The following is a 14,543-nucleotide window of genomic DNA, read 5'->3' on the forward strand; positions in this document are numbered from 1 at the left end:
TGCACAGTAAATGACCAAGTATGGCTTTGTCAGTATTCCAATGTACAGTGTACAGTGACCCCCCCCTACCCAACCCCCCCCCCCCACCTCCAATGTACAGCCCCCAAAAACCCACCCACCCAACCCCACCCCACCCACCCAACCTCCTCCAATGTACAGTTTCTACGTCACCCAACCTCCTCCAATGTACAGTTTCTACGTCAAATGTATATACACTCTTTTTCTGGACACTTTTGTATCACAAACAGTACTGTATTTGCAAATCTGGTATGTCATAAATGTATAGATGTAGCAGTACTGTCTATCTGTATGTCATATATGTTATGATGAATTGAAAATGGGGGACCCTGATGTAAACAAGACGAAAGTCTTTCTCTGGTCTGCATCCCTTAACAATTGTATGTATTGAGCTGTACTGTACTGTACCCATTCTGCAATCTGTTAATAAAGTTTTCAATCAATCAATCAATCAATCACATTCCATGGAGGCATGGTGACACTTTAAAAAAAGAATTCATGACAGGGTGAGTCATTTATATCCAAATGATACTTTTTGGGTGAATCACTCCTTTAAAGTAGACAAAGACACAAGGTCTGTCATAATGAGATTTTTTAAATATTTCTCATCTGAAAACTTTAAATGATTCCTAATTTATTGGTCTATTGTTTAACTGAGGGCTCAAACTCTGTCTGTATGTATGTGTCAGCTAGCCTATCAGACCACTCTGTCTGTATGTATGTGTCAGCTAGCCTATCAGACCACTCTGTCTGTATGTATGTGTCAGCTAGCCTATCAGACCACTCTGTCTGTATGTATGTGTCAGCTAGCCTATCAGACCACTCTGTCTGTATGTATGTGTCAGCTAGCCTATCAGACCACTCTGTCTGTATGTATGTGTCAGCTAGCCTATCACATCAGTCTGTATTAGGGCTGTCATAAAAAAATCGAATTCGATATTAGTTGCAGAATTGTAGACGAGTTCGAATTCAAATTTGAATTTCAGCATAAAAAAAGGTCTTTAAAAATAACCATGACCAGTAATTATTTGGAATACGTGCAGGTCGGCTACGTGATGGTGGACCGACTCACCCGCCTGCTGTCGTCGTTGGCGAAAAACAATCCGCCGGAGCGTCACGTTCTGTGGAGCGGAGAAAGGTCCAGACAGCAGCGTGATACAATCCCCATAATTATGTGCATTTCTGAGAGTCCGAAAAATCCGTTGTCCCTCGGCTCATTGTGTATTAGCAGGGCTCTCTTCCTCACGTCGTTAGCTTCGGCTAACAGAATTGGTGGCTCGCCAGGCAGGGCGAGGAACGGAGAGAGATGTGAGAGTAAAGAATCCATAATCTTCATCGCCAATATTGTGTATAATAACTTCACAAGATAAGATTGTTTTAAAGGCACAGACAGCCCTAGTCTGTATACATGAACGTTTCTCTCTGTGTCTCTGTGTCTCTCTTTCTCTGTTTCTGTCTCTCTGTGTCTCTGTTTCTCTGTTTCTGTTTCTCTGTATCTGTTTCTGTGTTTCTGTCTCTGTGTCTGTGTCTCTGTTTCTGTTTCTCTGTATCTGTTTCTGTTTCTCTGTTTCTGTTTCTCTGTTTCTGTCTCTGTTTCTGTGTCTCTCTGTCTCTGTCTCTCTGTCTCTCTGTCTCTCTGTCTCTGTTTCTCTCTGTCTCTCTGTCTCTGTGTCTCTCTGTCTCTGTGTCTCTGTGTCTCTGTGTCTCTCTGTCTCTCTGTCTCTGTGTCTCTCTGTCTCTGTGTCTCTCTGTCTCTCTGTCTCTGTGTCTCTCTGTCTCTGTGTCTCTGTGTCTCTGTGTCTCTCTGTCTCTCTGTCTCTGTGTCTCTCTGTCTCTGTGTCTCTCTGTCTCTGTGTCTCTGTGTCTCTGTGTCTCTCTGTCTCTCTGTCTCTGTGTCTCTCTGTCTCTCTGTCTCTGTGTCTCTCTGTCTCTGTGTCTCTCTGTCTCTCTGTCTCTGTGTCTCTCTGTCTCTCTGTCTCTGTGTCTCTCTGTCTCTGTGTCTCTCTGTCTCTCTGTCTCTGTGTCTCTCTGTCTCTGTGTCTCTGTGTCTCTCTGTCTCTCTGTCTCTGTGTCTCTCTGTCTCTGTGTCTCTGTGTCTCTGTGTCTCTCTGTCTCTCAGTCTCTGTGTCTCTCTGTCTCTGTGTCTCTCTGTCTCTGTGTCTCTGTGTCTCTGTGTCTCTCTGTCTCTCTGTCTCTGTGTCTCTGTGTCTCTCTGTCTCTGTGTCTCTCTGTCTCTGTGTCTCTCTGTCTCTCTGTCTCTGTGTCTCTCTGTCTCTCTGTCTCTGTGTCTCTCTGTCTCTGTGTCTCTGTGTCTCTCTGTCTCTGTGTCTCTGTGTCTCTGTGTCTCTCTGTCTCTGTGTCTTTCTGTCTCTCTGTCTCTGTATCTGTGTCTCTGTGTCTCTGTGTCTCTGTGTCTCTGTGTCTCTCTGTCTCTGTGTCTCTCTGTCTCTCTGTCTCTGTATCTGTGTCTCTGTGTCTCTGTGTCTCTCTGTCTCTGTTTCTCAGTGTCTCTGTGTCTCTGTTACTCAGTATATCTGTGTCTCTGTGTCTCTCTGTGTCTGTTACTCAGTGTCTCTGTGTCTCTGTATCAGTGTCTCTGTCTCTGTGTCTCTGTCTCTGTGTCTCTGTTCCTCTTGGTCCCAGAAGGACATGGCTTTATACGGCTGACTTTAAATGATGCTTAGTGCGGAGCGTCGCCAAAATAAAATCAGTTTTCATTCATAGCCAGTAAAAATCTCATTTCAGTGCGTGAGTTGTCTGCCTGAAACACGACTCTACATCACACCGGAAGGCTTCGCTTATCTCCTCTCACAGCGAATAAAAAAAAAAGCAAGAGCTTTGTTTTCTGGAAGCTGTTCAAATCGACCACAAAAAAAACAACGGAGCTAAATGGATCCTGTTCGTGGATGAAGAACAGATGGTTGAAGAAACCTTTGTAAGCCCCTGGCTTCACTGCAGACCGCGTTCCCACACACACACACACACACACACACACACACACACACACACACACACACACACACACACACACACACACACACACACACACACACACACACACACACACACACACACACACACACACACACACACACACACACACACACACTCTCACACACACACACACACACTGACACACACACACACACACACACACACACACACACACACACACACACACACACACACACACACACACTCACACACACACGTCTGGTAACAAACTCCACATGGGCACATAATCCAAGACGCTAATACCTACATGTTACATTTGGAAATAATAATGTTTAACCCTTTCACTACCACACTACAGAAGGTTAACCCTTTCACTACCACACTACAGAAGGTAAACCCTTTCACTTCCACACGACAAAGGGTTAACCCTTTCACTACCACACTACAGTTGGGTGACCACCTGTCCCGCGTCCCGCTGCAACAAAACAATGTCCCGCATTTCAAAGATCATGGTAGCCCGAGCTGTTCCTTTGTGTTTTATTTTTATTTATTTGATTTTATCCCCCATCCCCTTTCCCCTAGGGGGCTTTTTACCCCCAAATAGGCCGTTATTGAAAATAAGAACTTGTTCTTAATTAACCTGCCTATTGAAATAAAGGTTTGATGATGATGATGATGATGCCAGTGTGGCGTGCAGGTGCGTGATGACGCGTGTGTTATGTAGACAGTGAAGTGGAGAAGAAAGACAGCCAAAAACGATAAAAGCTTAGCTAGCTAAACAAAATGAGAAAATGGAGGCAACTCCTAAGAAAAAAAGACTTTGCTCATACAACAGAGACTGGGAGAAGAAATATACTGAGATCTGTTTCAGACGATCCCCAGAAGGGCGATTTGCCCGCGGAGCTTCACCATCACCCAGGACTGGGACCGGATTTCAATGTTTACTAAGAGAAGTGAGACTCATTGGCTCATTTTCCGTGAAGAGCATATAAAAGAACACGTTTTCATTGGGTGCACAGTTTGCACTATACACTGGACCCGAACGTGTGGAAATTGTGAAAACAAGTAAACATGGTAAATATGAAGCAAAAAGGTTCACTGTGTACCTTCACTGTCTGCCCCCACCTTGTTTCATTCATACTGTTTTACATTTTTTATCACACAAAACAAATAGCATATATTATAAATGTGAGCTGAGATAAATGGCTAATATTAAGCATACTGTTTATGCTGGTTGTAATTGAGATAACAGTTAACATATGTTAAGTATTTTTACATAAATGGTTATGGCTTTATTGTTTTAAAATCCCAATAATTTTGTGGGTTCACCAGACACACACATAATTGGGTGAGTAACCAAAACACGTACACCACACAAGTATGAATATTACTTGTATGACATGTATCAGCATGTACACATCAAATTAAAACAAATAAAGAACTGGCTATTCATCTACTAATCCTATGGATTATTGAATTATTAACATTTCACTGCTAATAATGCTCAGGAAAAGATGGCTGAAAAGACTTTTCTATTAATGCAGTGATTTTATCAGCTTGGATACCAAGATTGATGGTTACCTGCTTAATGATGAAAGTGTGATTAAATAAAGATGTTGGTGACATAGTGGTGGCTGAGAAGGTGAAGCATCTACAGTTTAATAAGATTAATAACAAAATGTGCTATATAATGTGCGGCGTCGAATATGAAATAAAGGCATATTTAAGAAATAAATGATAATAAAAAAAAAGAATTATAAAAAAAGAAAATCATATATTTCCCCCCCTCACATACGTGTCCCGCAAAAGCAATGCTGGTGTCCTGCGACTGAATAATTTTGACCTGGTCACCCTACACTACAGACTGCCTGCCTGAAAGCACATAAACAAAAACGTTTACAGTAGAAAAGTAGATATGGGTAGAAATGTAGATTATTTGTACACATGATCTCAAGAAGGTACTGAACGAGCTAAGTGTCAGTTTTTCTGGTCATTTTTAGCATGGTGTTATTCGCTGTCAAAGATGCAATGAAAAATCATAATTCATATTCTCCTTTGTTTCATCACAATTTTAATTTTTTTTAATTATGTTTTTGGTAGATTTTTATTGTTTTTACTACCGGGCAGTCCAGTAGAGAGAGAGAGAGAGAGGAAGAACGGGAGACAGAGTGGGGGGAAGACATTCGGCAAAGGACGCCGGGTCCGGGAATCAAACCCGGGTCGGCCGCTTCGCGACGCAGCGCGCTACATGGTTCGCCACTTGGGGCGCCCCGTTTCATCACAATTTACTCAAGCCTAGTAATGGACACAATATTTCTGACACTGGGAGTACACTGAGGTCCATAGATGTCCCTAGATACCAAGAACATGCAAATGGACATTGTAGAACTTTCACTGCTATGCTGATGATACTCAGCTCTATATCAGCACCTCACCATCCTCCCAGCTCCCCCCACAGTCCGTAGTCAACTGCCTCCATGCCATAACAACCTGGATGTCAACCAAATTACTGAAACCAAACAGCAAAAAGACCGAGCTCATGGTTGTGGCCCCCAAGGCACTGCTCCAGAAGGTTGGAGATCTGCTCCTCCTCCACGTTGACGGCTGTTCCATCTCCCCGTCTCTCCAAGTCCGTAACCTGGGCGTCACCCTCGACTCCACACTTTCATTTCACTCCCAAATCAAATCCGTCACCAAGTCTGCCTTCTACCACCTAAAAAACATCTCCCGTCTCCGACCCTCACTCTCAGACTCTGTGGCTGAGACCCTGATCCACTCATTCATCACCTCCCGGTTGGACTACTGTAACGGAGTCCTGTTCGGGGGTACCCAGCAAAGCCCTGGACAGGCTCCAGTATGTTCAGAACTCAGCTGCCAGGGTTCTCACTCACACCAAGCCCTGGCAGCACATCACCCCCACCCTCATCCACCTCCACTCGCTCCCAGGCAAGTTCCGCATCACTTTCAAACTCCTGCTCCTCACCTACAAGTCCCTCCATGCCCTCGCCCCCCGATACCTGTCTGATCTCCTCCACCAGCACACTCCATCCCGGAACCTACGATCCTCTGATCTAGGTCTCCTCTCCATCCCTCGCACCAGGTTACGGACTTTCGGGGACAGAGCCTTCAGCGTGGCGTCCCCTACCCTCTGGAACTCTCCCCCCCAGAAATCCGCAACGCCCCAACCCTGGACACCTTCAAAACTGCTCTTAAAACACACCTCTTCACCAAGGCTTTTCCCCATCAGTTAGTTTAGATTAGATTACAAGGTCCATTATCCCTTACCTGCCCTCAAACCCCCTCCCCCCTCCTACTTCCCTTGCCCTATTTTTTGTCCTGATTGTGAAGCGACCCTGGGTTCTATGAAAGGCGCTATAGAAATCTGATCTATTATTATTATTATTATTATTATTATTATTATTATTATTATTATTATTATTATTAGAAGTGGAGCAATATTCCATTTACTTAGGTATGTATTTTAGGCAAATGTTCTTAAAATAGGGCTCTGGGCTTAAGAGGTTAGCACACTTAATTGACTGACAATAATACTTTAAGTATGGAACAGTATGCACATATCTCACTTGGAGTATGCATTACATGGTTGATTCACTTGAGTCGAAATACGAAGAACCACAGAACTTTGTTTTAAGTTTTAAGATGAACTAAAGTTGTTTTCAAACCTAAAGTTTGTAAGGTATTGTGTTGTGTACTTTCATAGTTAAAAGACAGTAGATGTTGTGTATTTTCAAAACTGACTTATAATAATAATAATAATAAACGTTATGTCCCGTGTGTTATGTCACCTTTCATACAAGAATTGCAGCTGAAAGTGCTTCACAGGAAAAAAAAGACAGGCATAAAATGAGCAAAACATTTGCAGATCAATGCATAAAATAAGTATTACATAAGGATCTAACATCCCATTAGGCCTCTTTGTTTATGGTTTGATCAATTTTAAAATAGACAGTAGTAAAAGAGCAAAATAGAGTAGTGCAATAAAATAGTTAGTGAAATAAAATAGAATAGACAGCATGATAAAAGAGTCAAATAGAATAGACAGAGTAAAATAGTGCAGTACAATAAAGTAGTTAGACAATAAATCTATAAAATAAAGTAGCTCAGAGTGTTGTGATGCGTCTCGGAGGCACAGTGAGAGCTAGTAAGATACAACTAGCATCACTGACTGACCTGCACACCGGCAGGATACTGTTATAATCTGGTGAGGTGTGGAGCGTGGGGAGTGTGGACCCAAACGCAGGACAGAGGCGAGGAGAGAGACAAGGCAAGAGGCGACGGAGTGAGGAACAACAACGCTTTACTTGCGCAGTAACAAAGGTACATCACAAAAGGCACGGACATAAATGGCGCAGCCAAGCTGGCACGGGCAAAACAGACTACAAACAAAACCTGACCAGAAACCGAACTGGGACACAAAACAAAAGAGCACGAAAACAAGAGCACTAGCATACACTTACTATTACTGAAGGAATGAATGAATACAGGACTATTCCGCGAACGGCAGGAATAGGAACACGACAGAATACAAATTATATCGTTTTCAATTCTACTCAATCTAGAAGTAGCTGGAAGTACATTTTGGAGGGCACCTTGGAGGTCCATCTGTAGAAGTGAGAGTTAGTTCCCGTGGAGATCCGTCTGGAGACACCTGCCCTGAGGGGCTTCAGGGGATCTAATGAGGAGCTGAGGGGAACCAGTGGGGAACCATCACACACACACACACACACACACACACACACACACACACACACACACACACACACACACACACACACACACACACACACACACACACACACACACACACACACACACACACACACACACACACACCACTCTAGCTTGTATACAGAGACTCACTTCACGTTAGGGCTGTCACATTATTTTAGAATTTCGAATTTAATTTCGAATTTACATAAAAACACAAGATTCGAACTTGAATGGAGAAATTCGAATTCGATTTTTCATATAGGTGAGACTGTGCTGAAAATAATGATACCAAACATACCATGGTAAAAAAAAAAGTAGCCAAAACTTTCTAGCTTAGACTTTTTTATTTATTATTATAATTTTTTTTTCACTGACATTCGAATTCGAATTCGAACTTGTCTACAATTCTGCAACGAATTTCGAATTAGATTTTTTTTTGTATCCACTTTTTCTCCTATTTTTAAATGTTTTATTTATTTTTTTCATCCCAATTTCGTGATTCCAATTCTCCCCTCCCCTGTCTTGAACGTTGCTAGACTATGCCTCCCACTGGTCGGCTGTAGTGAGGATAGAAGCCTTGCATCACGTGTCCCCTCCGGTACACGAGGAGGCAGCCTGTCGCATCTTTTCACCAGACAGCGCAGACTCTCAGTGGCGAGGAGTAACATGTGGGAGGCTCACGCTGCCCCCGATACTTCCTGATTCTGCTGTACAGGCGCACCCAACCGACCTGTAGGAGTCGCTGTCCACAACATCCAATCCCCACCCACCGGCTTTCCCACCCTCTAACACTGCCAATTGTGTTAGTATGACGGCCGGCCAAGCCGGTTGCAACGCAGAGAGCTGGGCTCGACACCACCATCTCCTGCGTTAGTGGCGAGCGGATTGCCCACTGCGCCACTCAGCCGCCTTGAATTCGATTTTTTGTTAAAGTAACAGCCCTACTTCATGTGCATCGAATGCCTATAGACAGAATACACCAGTGGCGGCCGCTGGGTACTTCGCCACTAGGGGCGCTATACCAAATATTTTGCGAACATGTACAGTACAGTACTGTACCACGCAAGACTCATGGCAAGACGTGAGCGATTCGACTCACGCTCACGGCAATGAATCGGCTCTTATGAACGAGTCGCTCAGCTGTTACTACAACAACACACAACCAGTCAAATAAAGTATAGTCTAGACTCTAATTCACAACTTGAAACACAATATAAATAGAAAAGTTAGAAACAAAACTCGCCCGTCTCCAAACACAGGCAGATCTCTCCCTCTCTCCTTCTCTCTCTCACACACAGCGCGACGTGGAATCGATTCGTTACACAATCAGACCTATTATATACCAAGAATAACTTCAGTATGAGTACAGGGCTGTACACATATTTTGCATATTGTTAAACGAGCCAAGGCTAGCTATTAAACTATCGATATGAATCGAAAATCTGGGACCCTGATGTAAACAAGACAAACGTCTTTCTCTGGTCTGCATCCCCTTAACAATTGTGTGTATTGAGCCGTACTGTATTGTACCCATTCTGCAATCTGTTAATAAAGTTCTCATTCATTCATTCATTCAAACATAGACGATATTGAACAAGCCATAATCCACGTATTTTCAATCCGAGAGAGCTGCAGTAGTTAAATCAATGAGCCATCGATAAATAAACAATCAGCAATGTCTCGCTTCATGAATGGCCAGCAGTAGTACTGCTCCTAAAAAAACTATTTACAACCGTTAACGTTAAGAAGAGAGAGAGAGAGAGAGAGAGAGAGAGAGAGAGAGAGAGAGAGAGAGAGAGAGAGAGAGAGAGAGAGAGAGAGAGAGAGAGAGAGAGAGAGATTTCTTCAACCTCGAACCTAAATTCCTTAGCAACCCGTGTTACCAAGTAAACAAATCACAGAACGATAGCCAGTTAGCCCGCACCAGCCTAGTACTAGTACTAACGTTAGCTGCCAGAACGATAGCCAGTTAGCCCGCACCAGCCTAGTACTAGTACTAACGTTAGCTCCCAGAACGATAGCCAGTTAGCCCGCACCAGCCTAGTACTAGTACTAACGTTAGCTGCCAGAACGATAGCCAGTTAGCCCGCACCAGCCTAGTACTAGTACTAACGTTAGCTCCCAGAACGATAGCCAGTTAGCCCGCACCAGCCTAGTACTAGTACTAACGTTAGAGAGAGAGAGAGAGAGAGACTCACTGTTTAGTTGAAACGTACAGGGCAGGAGAGCTTGATATCCGCCATATAGCTTGTTAGCCAAGTGTTAGCTCAGCTGAGCTCGTCGACGTTAGCACAACACTCAACAAGTACATTCCTTTGTCCATTTCCGCTCGAACAGACTGCAAACTACCTGGCGTTCTATCGCCATGCTCTAAGACAAACTCTAACCTTAACCAACTTTGAAAGAGTGCCTAAGCTTAACAGTCTAAAGAAAGAACTTGCAGTCACGGCACGGCACGCTCTAAGACAAACAACAGTCCTAGTACCAGGAACCAAGCTAGAATTGGAACATTAGAAATTGGATTCGGCCAATCAGAGATCGTCTCTGTGAAATTCTGCCATGGAAAAAAATACTGGCGTCGGCCAATCAGAGAGCGTCTCCGCGAAATGCGGCTATGGAAATTCTCACGGAAGTTCACGCTGCTTTCTAGACCGCTTCAAATCGCGCTCGGATTCCAACATAATAGTCATATTTCAACGCACAACGCCGTATGCACTGATTGGCTGTGACGGAGACAGCGATCAAACTGTGACGCGCAGTCAGAGCGCTATCGCTTCTTGCCCGGGCGAGAAATAAATAAAAAAAAAAAAAAAAAACGTGATGTCACTTCCTGCTCTGGAAAACGCTGTTTTTTTTATTTAGATAATAACGTTATATTGTGCATTGGAAATACAAACATACTTAAAATGAGTAAATATTATTCATTTTAAACATGTTTATATTATTTATAGGGCTATAAAACAAAAAACAAAAAAGTTTTTTTTTCTTCTTCTCTCATTTAACAGGTGGGTCGGTGCCCTAGCGCCACCAGTGGCGAGCCGCCACTGGAATACACACACACACCAGCTCACTGACTCACTCACTGTACTGTACAGCCCAGGATTTCTGAGTGGTTAAAGTGGTTATTTGCCATCTCCCCTGGAGTTAGACCAGCAGATACATCTCCCCTGGAGTTAGACCAGCAGATACATCTACCTGGAGTTAGACCAGCAGATACATCTACCTGGAGTTAGACCAGCAGATACATCTACCTGGAGTTAGACCAGCAGATACATCTACCTGGAGTTAGACCAGCAGATACATCTACCTGGAGTTAGACCAGCAGATACATCTACCTGGAGTTAGACCAGCAGATACATCTACCTGGAGTTAGACCAGCAGATACATCGACCTGGAGTTAGACCAGCAGATACATCTACCTGGAGTTAGACCAGTAGATACATCTACCTGGAGTTAGACCAGCAGATACATCTACCTGGAGTTAGACCAGCAGATACATCTACCTGGAGTTAGACCAGCAGATACATCTACCTGGAGTTAGACCAGCAGATACATCTACCTGGAGTTAGACCAGCAGATACATCTACCTGGAGTTAGACCAGCAGATACATCTACCTGGAGTTAGACCAGCAGATACATCTACCTGGAGTTAGACCAGCAGATACATCTACCTGGAGTTAGACCAGTAGATACATCTCCCCTGGAGTTAGACCAGCAGATACATCTACCTGGAGTTAGACCAGTAGATACATCTACCTGGAGTTAGACCAGCAGATACATCTACCTGGAGTTAGACCAGCAGATACATCTACCTGGAGTTAGACCAGTAGATACATCTACCTGGAGTTAGACCAGCAGATACATCTACCTGGAGTTAGACCAGCAGATACATCTACCTGGAGTTAGACCAGTAGATACATCTACCTGGAGTTAGACCAGCAGATACATCTACCTGGAGTTAGACCAGCAGATACATCTACCTGGAGTTAGACCAGTAGATACATCTACCTGGAGTTAGACCAGCAGATACATCTACCTGGAGTTAGACCAGACCTGGGTTCCATCCTAGAGGCAAATCTTTCCTGTGACAAAATGGCATCCAATGTAATAAAAAAAGTCAACCAACGAACTCGTTTCTTGTACCGGATCTCCTCACTGGTAAACAAGAATACCCTGAAGACTCTAGCAGGAGCACTCATTCAAGGGTACTACGACTATGCTTGCACCTCATGGTACCAAAGCACCTCAAAGGCGCTAAAAACAAAATTACAAACATCTCAAAACAAACTGGTCAGACTACTGCTTGACCTTACTCCTAGAACCCACCTCACCCCTGCCCACTTTGACAACCTAGGATGGCTTAGAGTAGACGACAGAGTACAGCAACTTGCAATGGGCCTGGTCTACAAGATACACTACACGACCAAGGTACCCATGTACATGACTAAATACTTCCCAAAGGTCAGTGAATACCACGATCACAACACCAGAGGGAGCTCCACAAATCATGTTAAACCCAGATTCGGCTCAAACAAGGGACTAAACACGTTTCGCAATTATGCCACATCAATGTGGAACGCCCAACCAAAGCTGTAAAGGAATGTGAATCACTACCCACTTTCAAAAACACTCTCAAAAAACACCTAAGGGAGACTGCAACTCGAAACTGGCCCCTGTAAATGTCCGAACACAACCCCCTCCAATGTACAGTAAATTACCAAGTATGGTCTTGTCAATAATCCAATGTACAGTGTTGTTTGTACAGTTGTACAGTGTCCCCCACCCACCCCTCCTTCTGCAATCTGTTAATAAAGTTTTCATTCATTCATTCATTCATACATCTACCTGGAGTTAGACCAGTAGATACATCTACCTGGAGTTAGACCAGCAGATACATCTACCTGGAGTTAGACCAGCAGATACATCTACCTGGAGTTAGACCAGCAGATACATACCCTGTTCTTCTCTGTGCATGCATTCGGCTTAGGGAACAGCCGCACCGTTAGCCTAGCTTAGCGTCATTCACTGGAAGTAGGTGTGCCAGTGTAGCCTAGTAAGAGCTAGCCCAGTTGGTCCAGCCGTTGGAGGAGGATGGAGTGAATCGAAGGCTGCACTGAGGTGGAGGAGCATCAGGATGTCGAGGGCACCACAATCAGAGGAGATGAGGAGATCATTTATAACTTTGACCACTTTTGGCCACTGACTGAAGGGGTTCATAGAGGTCTGGTGCCCCGGAACCCCGTTGAATGCCAACGCCCACTTCAATGATAGAGCTCTCATATTTGCGAACGCATAAACTATATCTTAAATTATGGCTATGTGTATAATATGGCCGTCGCTTATCAATGACTTGTTTGCAGTCGACATTGTCGAAACGGATTGTTTTTTAATCGGTTCATTTCCGTTTTATACCATTTTGAAAAACTCTCGTTTTTTGAAAGTTTCAGGAAAATATAAAGATTCTGTGATAATCGCCCGTTACTGGAATAAACTGGAATACACAAACAACGTTGTCATTTTTCTGCCTATTTATGAATCGTTTTCAAATAAACGCTAGATTATCGATAGTATATGTGTACTTATGCACGCTATAGAAGCGGGCTGAAAAATTGATTATCCATTTCCTGATCAGCACACACACACACACACACACACACACACACACACACACACACACACACACACACACACACACACACACACACACACACATATGGCCCACGTTGATATCTCTGTGAAAAAAGCTCTGATTATCCCAAGACTCGTAAAATAGATTCCTTACCTCAGATCAGATGTTCTCCAAAAAGATTATTCCAATTCCTTATCGCCATTCCAAATATCGATCGCGTTTATTGATCCAACGCTGGGTGGTCGAAACACCGATTCCACGCTGTTCTGATGGTCCAGAATGAATCCGATCGTCTCGAGTTACATAAATCAAATCAAATCAAATTTATTTATAAGGCCCAACAACACACGTTAATGTCCCCATGGGCCGTACAGGTCTTCTTTAAACAAGTCAAGAAGAAAACATAACAATAAGTCAAGAACAGAACAAGGACACCATAAGGTCCAACAAATTTAAAATAAATGCAAATAAATGAAAGAATGCAAGCACTCCCAGACATACCCCACGCGAAGGTAAGGAAAAACTCACTAAAACCTAACAATAGGTAAAAATGCTCCACAGGCAGTGTGGAGGAGAGAAACCTTAGAAGGGCCATTCAAGGGGATATCTCCCTTCTTAGATGTCGGTGATAGTAGTGTTGCAGACGGACAGTTGGTAAGCATGCACTCAAGTGTGTAGTGAAACTGTATCTGAGAAACTCAGAGACTCAGCAGCCGCCATCACCCCAGTCATCACACACATAATAAACCTCTCCATAAAACATGGACACGTCCCCAAGGACTTCAAAATTGCGAGAGTGACCCCTCTGCACAAAAAAGGCAGTAAATTAGACCCAGGCAACTACCGCCCTGTTTCTATCCTTACCTCCATCTCGAAAGTCATGGACATTTTTTTATACGAACAGGTCAAAAAATACCTCGCGAAAAAAAAAAGAATCTACGAATTCCAATCTGGCTTCAGAACATCCCACTCCACTGACACATGCCTTCTCTATTTAAACGACCACATCAAACAAGAGGTGGACGCGGGCAAATACTGTGGCATGGTCATGCTGGACCTACAAAAGGCCTTCGACACTGTCAATCACACCATTCTGATTGACAAGCTAAAAGCAATTGGTTTTGATAGTCTATCAGTGAGCTGGATGCAATCCTACCTGGAGGGGAGAGAGCAGATGGTGGAGGTAAACGGTACCCTATCCCCAGTGTGC

At 43.7% G+C, this 14,543-nt stretch overlaps 2 protein-coding genes across 2 annotated transcripts in view; both read right to left on the minus strand.

The window, feature by feature from the left end:
* The window catches only part of pip5kl1 (phosphatidylinositol-4-phosphate 5-kinase-like 1), a gene marked incomplete at both ends in the record, with an annotated part of 469,911 nt that overhangs the window by 180,124 nt on the left and 275,244 nt on the right, over window positions 1-14,543 (minus strand). The window lies entirely within an intron of this gene.
* Window positions 1-14,543, minus strand: part of LOC311236448 (uncharacterized protein) — a gene marked incomplete at both ends in the record, with an annotated part of 59,459 nt that overhangs the window by 5,315 nt on the left and 39,601 nt on the right. Inside the window, one exon of the mRNA XM_084324129.1 lies at window positions 7,389-7,399. Coding sequence (XP_084180255.1) covers window positions 7,389-7,399 — 11 coding nt within the window. The remainder of the gene's footprint in view (window positions 1-7,388; window positions 7,400-14,543) is intronic.

This window comes from Notolepis coatsorum (genome assembly GCF_963971535.1).
Source record: "Notolepis coatsorum genome assembly, chromosome: 11".
NCBI lineage: Eukaryota > Metazoa > Chordata > Actinopteri > Aulopiformes > Paralepididae > Notolepis > Notolepis coatsorum.